Source organism: Neophocaena asiaeorientalis, unplaced genomic scaffold (genome assembly GCF_003031525.2).
Source record: "Neophocaena asiaeorientalis asiaeorientalis breed wild unplaced genomic scaffold, Neophocaena_asiaeorientalis_V1.1 scaffold152, whole genome shotgun sequence".
Taxonomy (NCBI): domain Eukaryota; kingdom Metazoa; phylum Chordata; class Mammalia; order Artiodactyla; family Phocoenidae; genus Neophocaena; species Neophocaena asiaeorientalis.
Window position 1 is genome coordinate 4,363,317 of NW_020185338.1, and position 14,116 is coordinate 4,377,432.

Consider the following 14,116-nt stretch of genomic DNA (forward strand, 5'->3'; position numbering starts at 1 on the left):
CAGACTTAGGTACTCTGTAGGGGAAAACGGTCCTCCAAGTGAGATTCCTGGACCAGAAGCATCAGCATCACCTGGCAATTTGTTAGACATGCACACTCAAGGGGCCCACCCTAGACGTACTGAATCGGACCCTGAGGGGTGGGGCCTGCAGACTGAACTGAATAAGCCCTCCAGGGTGATTTCAATACTGCTCAAGTGTGAAAAGCCCTACTGTAGAGTCAACGTAGAGTTGACTGTGTCTTGTTGGGGTTAAATATAAAAATTAGCCTCAAAGCAGCTTTTGTTCTCCCAGAGGTTCCTAGCAGTCTCCACTGCTTCCCTTTGCTGATGGAAATGTAATAAACCTTTTTGTTCAGAATGATGTGGAAACTTATCTTTTACGTATTCCTAGAAAAAATGGCTTCTCCTTATATTCTTAGAATGAGAAGTTATTTTATTGTAGAAAGACAGGAAATATATTCTTAAGAAGCTTGAAAACAGTAAATATTATTTTCCAACAGTAAGTCATTAAAAGAGGCAATGAAATGACTTGACTTCCGTCATGTAAAACTTGAAACCATCATCAATGAAGCCCATCCCTGGTATAAGTGTGGACTTAGCAAATCACATACCTTGATTAGAAGTTTGGAAGCATGTGACTGTGAAAAGAGCCATTTGTGCTACATTTGAAATGACATAATTAAAAGCACTAACACTTTGATTTTGCAGGTCCAATTTGACTATAAAGTGTGATGTGTACCTAGAGACCCCTGAGAAGGGAGGTGTGTTCATTGCTGGAAGAGTGAATAAAGGTGGCATTTTGATTAGAAGTGCCAGGGGAGTTTTCTTCTGGATTTTTGCAAATGGAACCTACAGAGTTACAGGTGATCTAGGTAAGTGGCTTCTTCTATAGCACATGGTTACTGTATGATATGTTGCTATATCTGTCTGTTACTTATGGGAGTAATGAAGGAGCTTTATACCTCATCGTGTTCGAACATCTAATTGAGAAGAGATTCAACACGTGTAAGCAAACGCCAAACGATTCAAAATTATAGTGTTAATTAGTACAGACAGAGGCAGCTCAGTGAAAGAGAAAATTGTGCAAAGCTTATCGGCTATTGTAGAGTTGAGCTAGGCTGTCAGAGTAGGATTACCAGAGATTGGGGTGTGGTGCTAGTAGTAGGGAGAGAATACTCAGGAAACACTATAACTCAAAGCAAGACTATAAGAATGTTGCTGGTGTGCTTATGGAAATACAAAAGGAAGGATTGATTTGTTTAAGACGGAGGATTCCTATTTCCTAATTTAGTCAATATTTGAAAACAGCTGGACTTTTCTCATTCATCTTAACAGCCCTTGTCTTATGTAGAATAGTATTTTATCCAGAATAGGTGCTTAGAATCCGTTCAAGTTGAATCCCATCCACTTCACTTTGGTTTGGGTACACACCGCTCTGTTGAAACTAGACCTTATTGGTGGTGACTCTTCTTGATTCATAGTCTCTTGACTTTCGTCCTGCATTAATAAAAAATCTTCTCTCCTACAGTTTGTTCCCCTATGCCTCTTCCTAAGGTGAAAAGGGCTCCAATAATAAAATAAAAATTAAAGAGGGAGTGGGTAATGAGGACATTAGAATAGGAATTGCATAATCATAGCATGACTGATCTGGAAGGTACCTTGCATTTTCCAATCCAAAAGAGAGTGGCAGAGAGGTTAATTGCTTTACCCAAGGTCTCAAAATGAGGTAGTGGCAGAATTGGAACTAGGGATTTAAATCTCTGACTTCAGTCCCCACTGCTCTGTGTCTTAAACTGCCCACTGGACATCTCATCCTGGCTTTCTCTGAGGCATTCAAATATAATACGTTCAAAAATTAGCTTATTATTTTCTCTCTAATTCTCAACGAGTGCTATTACCATGTAGCCAGGTACACTAGCTGGAAATCTTATGGTAGGTTTTGACTCTTCCTCCTTATCCTCCATATTCAGTCCAATCAGGTGTACATGCAGACCTGAACTATACACGCTAATGCGTCATTGTACCGTGCTTGGTTTGTAAGTTTATTTTGCTCGTTCTCTTGTGAGCTCACATATGGCTCAGAGTAGGATCTCTCTGCATGCTGGATGGATGCCAGAATGAAGGATGTTTTGTTTTAAATCAATTGTAGGTATGGAAATGTCAATCTTTATTAAGGCTGACTTTACTACATACAAATGCGCCTAAGAACCCCCACTGAGATATGGGATTCTGTGATTTAGATTCTAAAAATACATCAACCGGGATAATCTCTTTGTGTTACAGCTGGATGGATCATATATACTTCAGGACATGCTGACGTTACAGCAAAAAAATGGTATACACTCACTTTAACTATTAATGTAAGTATTGCTGATCAGAATGCCTGAGGTAAAAATATTCTTTTCTTGTGCTTTTCTAACGTTTTCTGTTATCAAAGGGGGAAAGTACGATAAATAGTGGAAAATAGGCAGAGAGTCTGCCGTGATACCAGCAAACCACCAGTCCCTGGGATGATAGCGTGTGTCTGGGTAAACGCACCTGAGAACCATCAGCAGCTGACTTTATCACCCCCAGTATTTTGTTTTGTTTTGTTTTTGTTTTTTAAACTCAGGAGTAATTGGCAGAATCAATAATTGAACTATTTTTTTTTTAAAGTTTTCTTAAACCAAGATTCTTATTGGAGCTAATAGGTATAAGCAAAGTCACATAAATTTATTTTTTGATGGTTAAGAATGATTTGGTTTTCAGCTATAAGCACACTTTTTTAGAAGTTAGTTTCCATGACTCTTTATCAGAGATGATACCAGATTGACGGTAGTATCATGGAAATCTAAAAATATTTGTCAAAATTATTGGTTGATCATGAGTTATTGATTGACCTGCTTCCACGGGATGCTGTGTAGAGAAATCCTTCTGTATAATATACTGCTCTCTGCCAAGACAGTCCTGTCATAATTTTCTTTAGGTTACAATAGAGATAAAAAATGGAATTCAAATAACTTTTTGAACTTGTTCTCTTCTCTTACTCAACCACCAAAAGTGACAGTACTAATTTTTCTGGCAGTAACAATATTTACTGAAAATCCAGTTTGGGTGTGACACAGTTTATATAACTAAAACCACACTTGATGGGTGTAACCTCGTTCCTAGTTCTTCCCTTTTGCAGTGAACTGAGGCAGTAAGGGCTGGCTTAACTGCAGATAGAGGGGAGGCATCTTTTATGTGCCTTTGGTGTGAGGTGGTTCCTGCTGGAACAAATAACAGTACACATGTGCTGTTATTTGTTTAGGCAGATACTAGGTCTTGGAATTGGATTTTAAATTTTAACAGATCCTGCCCCTATTGCTAGCCAAACTATATCAATTTTTATAGCAGTTATAATAATATTTGATATTACTGATTTTAAAGATTTTTTTCAAATTAATAGACATGAATTTTATTTCCTTGATAATTAGGGAGGTTGCACATCTTACTATGTTTATTGGCTGTTTGTGTTTTTTCTTCTCTGAAGTTACCCATTCACACTCTTTCCTCATTTTCCTATTGTGTTGTCTTTTTCTGATGGATTTGTATGAATTTATTATATATTCTGGGTAGTAACTCGTCTGTTATATGTGTCACAAATATTTGCTTCTATTCCGTCATATGTATTTCAATTTGCTTATGGTATATTTCGTGAATAGAAGTTTTAAACTTTGCTACTGTCACATATTTCACTTTTTTTCATTGCTTTTATGTTTTATTTAAGAAGGGCTTCCCCTTTCTCAACGTCAGGAACATTTTTTCCCCAAAACCAAACAAAGTTTAGGATTTTTTTAAATGTTTAAGTCTTTAATCCATCTGGAATGTATTTGTGGTTCATAAGGAGAAGAGCCCAACATAATTTTTTAAAAACAAGTGGATAGCCGTCATATTTAGTACATAGACTGTCCTTTTGCCCATGATTTAAAAGCCATGTTTTCGACATAACAAATCATCATGTGTACATAGGCTTATTTCTGAGCTTTTTTTCTGTTTAATTGCTTTGTTTGTTATTATCCAATATCCCACCTTAAATTGTGTTTACTTTCTGTAGTAAAGATATCTTTGGTTACATGGTTTACTTCCTTCAGAGTTCCTTCCTGACCACCTTCTATAAGATAGCACCCCGTCTCACTCTCTTCCCCTCTTCTCTTCCTTAATTTTTCACTGAAGCTCTTGTTAACCTCCTGACGTCTTACATGTTCTGTTGATCGCTGTGTGTTTGTCCTGCTCCATTCACTAAAACCAAGCTCCTTTAATGACGGGCATCTGTTTTATTCATTGCCGGCTCTCTGGCACCTAGAAAAGTGCCTGGTGCACACACAGTCAGAGCAAGAACCCTTGTAGAATGAATGAGTGGATATCCGGTGAGGCAAGTTCCTCATTATTTCTTTTTAAAAATTACCTTTGCTATTTCAATAGTATATTTACTCTTCTATTTGAATTTTTTTTTTTTTTCTATTTGAATTTTTAAAACATCTTTTCAATCTCATGAAAAATGCTACTAGTATTACTCTGAATTTATACATCAATTTGGGCAAAAATAATATATTCTTTTAGAATAATGTGTTTCCAGGGACTTCCCTGGCGGTCCAGTGGTTAAGACTTCGCCTTCCAATGTTGGGGGTATGGGTTCGATCCCTGTTTGGGAAGCTGGGATCCCATATGCCTTGTGGCCAAAAGGCCAAAGCACATGATAGAAACAACATTGTAACAAATTCAGTAAAGACTTTTTTCCTAAAAAAAAGAATAGTGTGTTTCCCATTCAAGAACATGGTAACAAGAACATGCTGCCTCTCACCATTTATAAGATCTCCCACTGTGTCCTTCAGTTTTATTTCTATAGTTCTTCCACATTACTTGAAGGGCTTATTTTTAGTAATTTTATGAATTTTTTGAAATTTTGAATAGGATTTAAAAAGGTAAATTTCCTTAATTTTATTAGATATTTTGCATACATGTTTAAAAAAAGGGCTTATCGAAAACACCTGCCTCCTTCCTCACTGCTGTTCCTGCCGCCTCACCCCATTCTGTGTTCTGCTCCTCTGACACAGCCACTTTGAACTATTTCAGCTGTTTTCTTCTGGTATGTCTTTTATATAATGTGATTTACTACTTTTAGAAGTTAGCTCCAGTCTTGCTACTGGGATGGGCGGGGATATTGCTGACTTACACCTGCTCCACCCCCTACCCCATTATTTCTTGTTCCACCAACTCTGGGCACATAATCCAGAGCGGTCTCTGAGGCACCCACCATCACATCAACCTGTTTCAATTCTTCACAGGCCACTTATCTCTTAGGTATCATGCGTGTTTGTGTGTCTCCTTCTACTAGAATGTAAGCTGTATAAGAGCAGGGACCTTGTTTTTCTTGTTCGTCCTAAACTCCCAGTGACTTAAGCAACATTTGACATATAAATATTTGTCGCATACATGAAAAACAAAACAAAACAACATCTTTTATGATGTTCATTTTCCAAATTACTGCTAATATGAGGATTTTATGATTTTGAAATTGGCCATTTTTGAATTCTTCTCAGCACACGTCAGATGCTTTATCTTAGCGCTGTTGCGTGGGGGTTAGAACGATAAACTTTGAAGTCTATTAATAGTCACTTGCAGATATTTTATGTTGCTCTGCTTCTGTTTGACCATCATAACCTCATGAAGACACACCCTTATGTAGATTGAATGGTATCATATATAAATATATACATATAAAGGTTTGGTACAGTACCCAATATGTGGTGAGCACTTTAATGAGTCAAGTTAATATTCTTAGGAGTAGGTGTGTTAGGAACCAGACAGGTCAGCATTCACATTTCCTTACTGATATATGCTGAGACTTCCAGCAAGTTATTTCACGTTTTTGAGCCTCTGTTTCCTCATCTGTAAAATGGAGGTAGGCTCTGTAGATTGTTTTAGAGTTTTTTATTTTTCATTCGACACATTTTTATTAAGCATCTGTTACATGCACTGTTCTAAGTACTGGGGATACAGCAGTGAACAAGACAGAGGAGGTTCCAGCTCTATCAGAGCCTGTATTCTTCTAGGACAGGGATTATTAAACTTTTTTTTTCTTTAAAGAGCCAAAGAGTAAATATTTTAGGCCTTGTGAGCCCTTTGGTCTACGTTGCAGTTGTTCAGCTCTGCTTTTGTAGTGAGAAAGGAGCCGTAGACTATAGGTAGATGAATGGGGGTGCCTGTGTGCCAATAACATTTAATTTATAAAAATAGGTGGCTGGCCTGTGGGCCACGGTTGGCTCACTCCTGCTCCAAATAAACAAATAAATAAAATTATGAAGGAAAAATGAGATAATGAGTTAAAGTAGCTTCCCTGCCAGATTCTCTAGATAGAGAGGTCAGGGAAGGCCTCTTGAAGTGGGTGATGTTTGAGGTGAGAGCTGAGTGGTGGGAAGAGAGCAGTCTGAGCACAGGACACTGCTGTGATTGGCCTTGCGTGACGAGCTGCCAGAGGATAGGCTGGCTGACACCTGGGGGGCGAGGGGCAGGGGGAGGATGAGCTTTAGTGCTGAATATAATTTGTGTGCGTAAGCTTCTTGGCTCAGTGTTAATATTCACTGTCCCCTATGTGGCAGAAGATGTTCAGGAAGCACTTCCAGAGCTGAAGGTGGCTGTGCAGGTGTGTAGTAGCAGAAATGTACGTGGCTCTGAACGTGGAGTTGCGCAACTCAAATTCAAGTCCTAGCGTTGCTGGCAAATCTGTGACTTTGATTTTTAGTCTCATTAAGTCACCGTGTCTCCATGCATAAAATAAAATAAGTAAATGAAGGCCCATTCCAGTATAATTTTATGACTTAAGAGCAGATTTTATTTTGATCCTTGGCCTAGTGCTTTGGATCTTTTGCTCTTCACTCTTTGAAATTAGCTAGTTTTAAATGTAGCTGGAATGAGTGTGCTGTGGATATATGCTCATAAGCATGCTATAATAATGATAATAAGAGCTGTGTGCCAGCCACTTAGCTAAGTAGGAATGGCAGCTGTCTGAGGAGGACATTATTTTTATCTTTCTCTGTCAGTGACTAGGAAGTTGTTCCTGTGGATATTTCTCTCCTTCCATCCACTCAACCCCCCACCTCTCCCCAGTCATCAGTTTAACTGATAGTTACTGTTTTTCTAACTTAAGTGTAGGCTCTTGATATAACTTTGAAGTGGTATTCTGTACATGAGGATAAAGCAATAAAACGAAGGTTAATTACTCCTCTCCCAGCTGGGCTGAGGCTCCTTAATGAAGACCTCAAATGAACATTTTGAGGGACTTCCCTGCTGGCGCAATGTTTAAGACTCTGCGCCCCCAGCGCAGGGGGCCTGGCTTCGATCCCTGGTCAGGGAACTGGATCCCACATGCATGCCGCAACTAAGAGTTCGCATGCCACAACTAAGGAGCTGGCGAGCTACAACTAAGGAGCAGGTGAGCTGCAACTAACACCTGGTGCAACCAAATGAATGAATGAATGAATAAATAGATAAATAAGAAAAGCCTTTAAAATAAATAAATAAATAAAACATTTTGACCCCAGCAGTCCTGTCTGAAGAGCTGGTGGCTGTAAGCTGTCAGTACAATGCATGTACATGCCATTACGTGTAAATGACAAATGGTTTTTTTTTTAGTGAACTTTTATCTAAAATTTTATCGTAATGTTATGAAAAATGTTACATTTCTGCAAGTTTTACAGCATTTTGGTGGAGTACAAGGAAATACTGAGGTATTCTTGTACCTTGGAAACTGTTTATATAAATAGATAAGAATTTCCTTTGAAAACATTTTTTCTGTATTTCAAACTTTTGCTCAAACTTGTGGAGTCATTTTGCTGTGGTAAATCTTAAGTGAGAAGGATATTTGTTGCACTAAGTAGGTTGGCCATCCATTAAGAAACAGACTTCAGAGGATCAGTTTCACGTGTATTTAAGGGATGTGTTTCTCCCCACTCCAGGGTGGTTTCTCTTCTGGCACGCTGAATGGCAAGCCTCTCTGGAAAAACGTCTCTGTGAACTTCCCAAAGAATGGCTGGGCTGCGATTGGAACTCACTCCTTTGAATTTGCACAGTTTGACAACTTTCGTGTGGAAGCCATACACTAATACCCACAGAGTGCCATAGAACACTCTCTGGATTTTCTTTCTTTTTGGTTTTGGTTCAGAGCCGTTTCTGGTTTTGATGGATCAATATAGGAGCCTTTTGGAAGCTACAAAAAATGGAGAGTAAATGAGGAGAAAAAAATATTTTTGCTTGACCATCTTGAAGATTTTTTTTTTAGAATTCCAAGGAGAAACAGATGAATCTTTAATATAACCTGATACGTCCCGTACATAGGGCACTAGGTACGTTGGTCACATCCTGCAGAGTGGTTTGGGTGTTCAGACCTCGAAGCCTTGTGTTAATGCTGAGGTAGCTCTCGTCATCTTATTTGCACATGACCATGCAGATGGCAAGGACTTGATCGTCACTGTGATGTATCTATTCATGCTGACTGTGTGTCTAGTGAGCTGGTGTCCTCGTCGTGGGTAATGCTGCCGTAACAGGAAGCTGAAGAACACTGGATATACTGCTTTTTTTGTTGTTGTTCGTATTACCTTTATTTCATTTTTATTAAAACAAATTTTTTAAACGTCTTTATTGGAGTATAATTGCTTTACAATGTTGTGTTTCTGCTTTATAACAAAGTGAATCAGTTATACATATACATATGTTCCCATATCTCTTCCCTCTTGCGTCTCCCTCCTTCCCACCCTCCCTATCCCACCCCTCTAGGTGGTCACAAAGCACCGAGCTGATCTCCCTGTGCTATGCGGCTGCTTCCCACTAGCTATCTGTTTTACGTTTGGTAGTGTATATATGTCCGTGCCACTCTCTCACTTTGTCCCAGCTTACCCTTCCCCCTCCCCGTATCCTCAAGTCCATTCTCTAGTAGGTCTGCGTCTTTATTCCCGTCTTATCCCTAGGTTCTTCATGACCTTTTTTTTTTTTTTTAGATTCCATATATATGTGTTAGCATACGGTATTTGTTTTTCTCCTTCTGACTTACTTCACTCTGTATGACAAACTCTAGGTCCATCCACCTCACTGCAAATAACTCAATTTCGTTCCTTTTTATGGCTGAGTAATATTCCATTGTATATATGTGCCACATCTTCTTTATCCATTATTTCTATCCTGTTCCATTGATCTATATTTCTGTTTTTGTGCTAGTACCATACTGTCTTGATTACTGTAGCTTTGTAGTATAGTCTGAAGTTGGGGAGCCTGATTCTTCCATCTCCGTTTTTCGTTCTCAAGGCTGCTTTGGCTATCCGGGGTCTTTGTGTTTCCATACAAATTGTGAAATTTGGAAATTCTCCTTCTTGAAAACTACTTCAACATGTTATGCTTACACTCTAAAAAGTATTTTTTTCCTTTCCTTTTTAAGATGAGGCTTTTGAATTATAGATATATGGAGTGGGATAATTTGAAGAATGCCCCATTAATAAACTACCTCTAAAGCTATTTCTACAGTAATAAATATTAGCAGATTAATTGGGTTATCTGCATTTTTTAATTCTCTTGGGTCCGACTTTTAGTCTCGTGACCCTTATAACTCTCTGTGATCATTTTCCCAGGTGACTGGAAGGAGGAAGAAAACCCCATATAGCCAATGCTGTGAGTGGGTCCAAAGGTAAAATTGTAGCAATTTTCTTGTGTTTCATTTTATTGTGCCTTTCATTGTCTGTCTTTACTCTGTCCCTATCATTTCCAGTATGTCTGCTTTATTTCTGATGTTCTTGTCTTGTTGCACTGGTTAGGACTTCCAGTACAAGGCAGGGAAGAAGTGATAAGAGCAGATGTCCTTGCCTTATTCCTGATCTTAGGAGAAAAGTGTCTTTTGTCATTGAGTGTGATGTTAACTGTAGAGTTTCTTTTTTGTAGATTCCCTTTATCTAAGGAAGGTTACCTTCTATTTACAGTGTGCTGAGAATTTTATTATGAATAGAGATTTAATTTATTAAATGCTTTTCCTATACCTAATAACATAGTTATATGATTTTTCTCCTTTATTTTATTAAGGTGGTATGTCATATGTTTGATCTTCACGTATTAAAACAACTTGGCATTCCTGAGATATAGCATGACCAATTGGGGTTTATTACCCTGTTTATATAGTAGTGAATTTGATTTCTGGGTATTTGGTTAAGGGTTTTTGGTTCTATATTTATGTGGAATATTGGTCTAGTTTTTTTTTTTTCGTATAATGTCTTTGTCTGGTTTTGGTAACAGGATGATGCCTTATAAAATCAGTTGGGAAGTGTTCCCTCCTCTTCTTTATTTTTTGAAAGAGTTTGTGAGTTTCTTAAATCTTAGATGGAATTCATCAGTTGTATTGGTCAGGGTCCAGTCAGGAGGCAGAAGCTACACTAGGAAAAACTTAACGTAAAGAGATACTAACTAGTAATAGGATTAACTACTGAGGAGTAAAGAGACACCTAAAGAACACAGAAATGGCAGCTGTAGAGACCAGCCACTTCCTTGACTGGGGAAAAGTGCTCAAGGAAGGAGCACATTTGGAAGAGGGCTTCCTTGCAAGGCCGGGATTCAGATCTCATTGGAGGTGGTTTGGCTGTGGCACTGTGGATGGCATAGGAGTTTGCTGGGATGGTGAGCACTGGGTCTGGCAAGCAGGAAACTGCCTTCCGGGCTGTATTTGAGACTCATTGGGAAACTACCTCCCGGGATGCTGCTGAAACTCTCTAGAAAGTTACCTTTTGTGGTGCTGGTGAAACTTTCTGGGAAAGCTCTTGGAGTGTTGGTGAAAACTACTAGAGGGTAAGTACTGGCTGTCCCAGCCCTCACTGGAAGGGGTGCATCACAGGGTGTCCCCAGGGCTGCTATTAGCCCCACACCACAGGAGCAGGAAGAAGAAAGCACATGGTCTCAAGGATGAAAGCTCCTTTCCTCTGAATGTCCCTGCGGTACCCTCCTTGCTCTCTGGCAAAAGAGAAGTGTTTACAGGCCCCAGCTCCAGTATCACAAAGCAGGTCAAAGAAGAGGAGTTGGGGCTGAGAATCTCTAACAGAAACAGGGTTCTCCAATTTTAAAATTTCTTATGTCAGTTTTGGCAATTTATGTTTTTCAAGGAGTTTGTCCATTTTATATAAATTGTCTATTGGCATAAACTGGTTTACAGTATTTCCTTTTTATTGTCTGTAAGACATTCCTGATATGGCCACTTTGTGCTTTTTCTCTTTTTATATTTATTAGTATAGTTAGAGTTTTGTAAATTTTATTTATCTTTCAAAGAACCAGATTTTGGTTTCTTAGATATTTTTCCTTAGGTTTCTTTATTTTCTATTTTATTGATTGCTGCTTGTACCTTTGTTATTTATTTTCTTCAGCTTACTTTGGGTTTATTTTCTCTTTTTCTAGCGTCTTAAGATGTCAGCTTAGATTTTTGATCTTCTTTTTCTTAGATATAGGCACTTAATACTAAAATTTTCTCTAACCACTAATGTAACTGGATCTCCCATATTTTGATATGTCATGTTTTTATTTTCATTCAGTTCAAAATGTTTTCTAATTTCCCTTGTGTTTTTTGACCTTTGTGTTAATTAGAAGCGTGGTGGTTGATTTCCAATTATTTGAGGATGTTTTAGATTTCTTTTTTATTATTGATATTTAACTTCATTATGTTAGAGAATATGCTTTGGTCAGAGAATATTCTGTTTGATTTCAATTATTTTAAATATATATCAACTTGTTTTATGACCCAATTTATCTTAGTTGATGTTCCCTTGAAAAAGAATACAGATTCTGCGGTGTATGACTGTAATGTTTTAAAATATTAAGTCATGTTGGTTGATAGTGTTGTTTAAGAAGTCTATGTCCTTATTGATTTTCTGTCCACTTGTTCTATCAATTATTGAGAGAGGAGTGTTAAAGTCTCTGAATACAATTGTGTTTTCTATTTCTCCTTTCAGCTCTGACAGTTTGATTCTTTTAGAGCTTTTAGAGCTTTGTCAGGGCAGATCCAGAGTAGCCTTTACTGCAGGTCTGGAGTAGCCCTGTTCTTAAAGTGTGGAATTCTCTGGAAGTTGAATGAGTTCACCACTATACAGCTCCACTATAGTTCAGATCTTGAGGATCTCCCAGCTCTGTGAGAATTTTAATAGTTGTTCAGCTAATAGGTCCTTTGTAACTGTTCTCTCCCTGGTGATGCTTTGCCTGGCCCATGGAGAGTCACACTATGAATACATAGCTTAGCCTAGAGCCAAAGATGCAAATGGACCCCTCTGCAGATTTCTGGACCTCATTCTGCGTACCTTCCTTCTCTCAGGTGCTCTGCACTGCAAATTTCAGGTGTCTCAGCCTCCTTCAACTCTGAACCTTATCTCCACAGCTCTGTAAGAGCCCGCCCCCATACTCTGTATTTCCCCTCTGTACTGGAATCTGATAAATTCCTCCACATAGAAATAGGAGATCACAGGGCTTGGCTCATTTATTTCCCTTCTTTCAGGGATCACAGTCCTGGGATGTGTTGTCTACTTTCTGAAACAGTTGGTTACAGCGGAAGGACTGGTCCATTTCTAGTTACTATTCTTTCATAGCTGAAAATGGAACTCTCCATTCGTTTAATTTAATATTTAGCCTTCATGGTCTTTTCCAAAATCCTTTAACGCTAATAATATGAACCACGTGTTATTATGACTTGGACGCTGTTTCAGGTGGCAGCTTGATCTTCTTAAGTAGCTTTTAACCCTTTGGGTAAAGAATGCCTCATGCTTCTGCATTCCCTGTATTGGTGCGCAGTATTAATAGGTGCTCAGCAAGGACTTGATTTCTGGTCAGGTTTGATCTGATACACTGTGTTTATATATGGGTACTGGGAACCATGAATTGTATTTATTAAAGCAGACAAACCAAACCTCTAGATGAAAACACTTTGTAAATGGCTAAAGTTACTTCACATACTGTCTTAGCTATTTGGCTGCTAGAACAAAGCACCACACAGTGGGTGGCTTATAAACAACAGACCTTTATTTCTTACAGCTCTGAAGGCTGGGAAGTCCAAGATCCAGGCAACAGCATGATCCCCTTCTGGTGAGGGCTCCCCTTCTGGCTCATAGCAGCCCTTCAGTGAGTCCTCATGCAGTGGAAGGGGCTAGGGATCTCTCTGGAGCCCTTTTATGAAAATAATAATCCCTTACCCTCATGACCTAATCACCTCCCAAATGCCCCACATCCCAGTACCATCATATTGGGCATTAGGATTTCAACATATGAATTTGGGGGAGACATAAACATTCAGATCATAGCACACACCTAAAAGTCACACTTGGAGGAGCGCCATGATAACAGTATTGAACGTGAGTCCTAAGGTCTGGGTTCAACGCCTGCTCTCTTACTCATTGGCTGATTGAATCCCTTAAGCCTTCTGGACAAGCTGCTGTTCCTATAAGCAAAGAAACGAGGCTGGTTGCTGAGACTCCTTCCGGCTCTTGCTCTGTAATTCTGTGGCTTGTAAATCTGCGTTTCTTTATTTAATTCAGATTTTGCTTATCTGAAGAGGTAATTTCTTTTCCAAATCAGTATGGTTTGCTATCCATTGTTTCCCATAGAGCAGATGATCATACAATGCCTTGTACATTTTCACTGCAGCAAAATGGCTTCATGGAGTGAAATCATTTTGCAAATGTTATTTTACTTCATTCTAAAGTAATATAGATAAGCTTTGTGGCAGATTCCATTCTTCGAGATATGTGACCTGCTTAGAAAAGACTAGTTTATCATTCTCACAGGACTATTAGTAATATTTCAAACTATCACGGTGTCCACACATTGTGATAAGTTAGACTAGAGTCAAGCGGTAATCAAGAGGCATGATTTAGAAACCACAGTTTTGCTCATAGGTGGATTCTTTCTAACACTTGATTTTTCTTTTATCTTGATATTTTTCTTTCACTTGAAAGAAGTACTTGTTTTCTCTGTATGTATGTCAGAAATATTATAATTTGATTTTATTATTCTGAAAGTAGCCTTTTGGCTTTACTCTAGGCCATGGGTAACTTGAAACTGTCTTAAAACACGGTATCCTCCTCCTCTTCCT

The 14,116-nt window shown here is 38.6% G+C and overlaps 1 protein-coding gene across 7 annotated transcripts in view; it reads left to right on the forward strand.

Moving 5' to 3' along the window:
- The window catches only part of GALC (galactosylceramidase), an 84,661-nt gene that overhangs the window by 49,203 nt on the left and 21,342 nt on the right, over positions 1–14,116 (forward strand). For 5 of the 7 annotated variants that reach the window (XM_024736268.1, XM_024736269.1, XM_024736271.1 and 2 more), the window contains 3 exons: positions 709–872; positions 2,284–2,360; positions 7,977–8,654. In XM_024736268.1, coding sequence (XP_024592036.1) covers positions 709–872; positions 2,284–2,360; positions 7,977–8,123 — 388 coding nt within the window. In that variant the 3' untranslated portion in view covers positions 8,124–8,654. Of the gene's footprint in view, positions 1–708; positions 873–2,283; positions 2,361–7,976; positions 8,655–9,638; positions 9,695–14,116 lie in introns of those variants that run through there. The other 2 variants (XR_003002038.1, XR_003002039.1) reach the window with 1 other exon arrangement.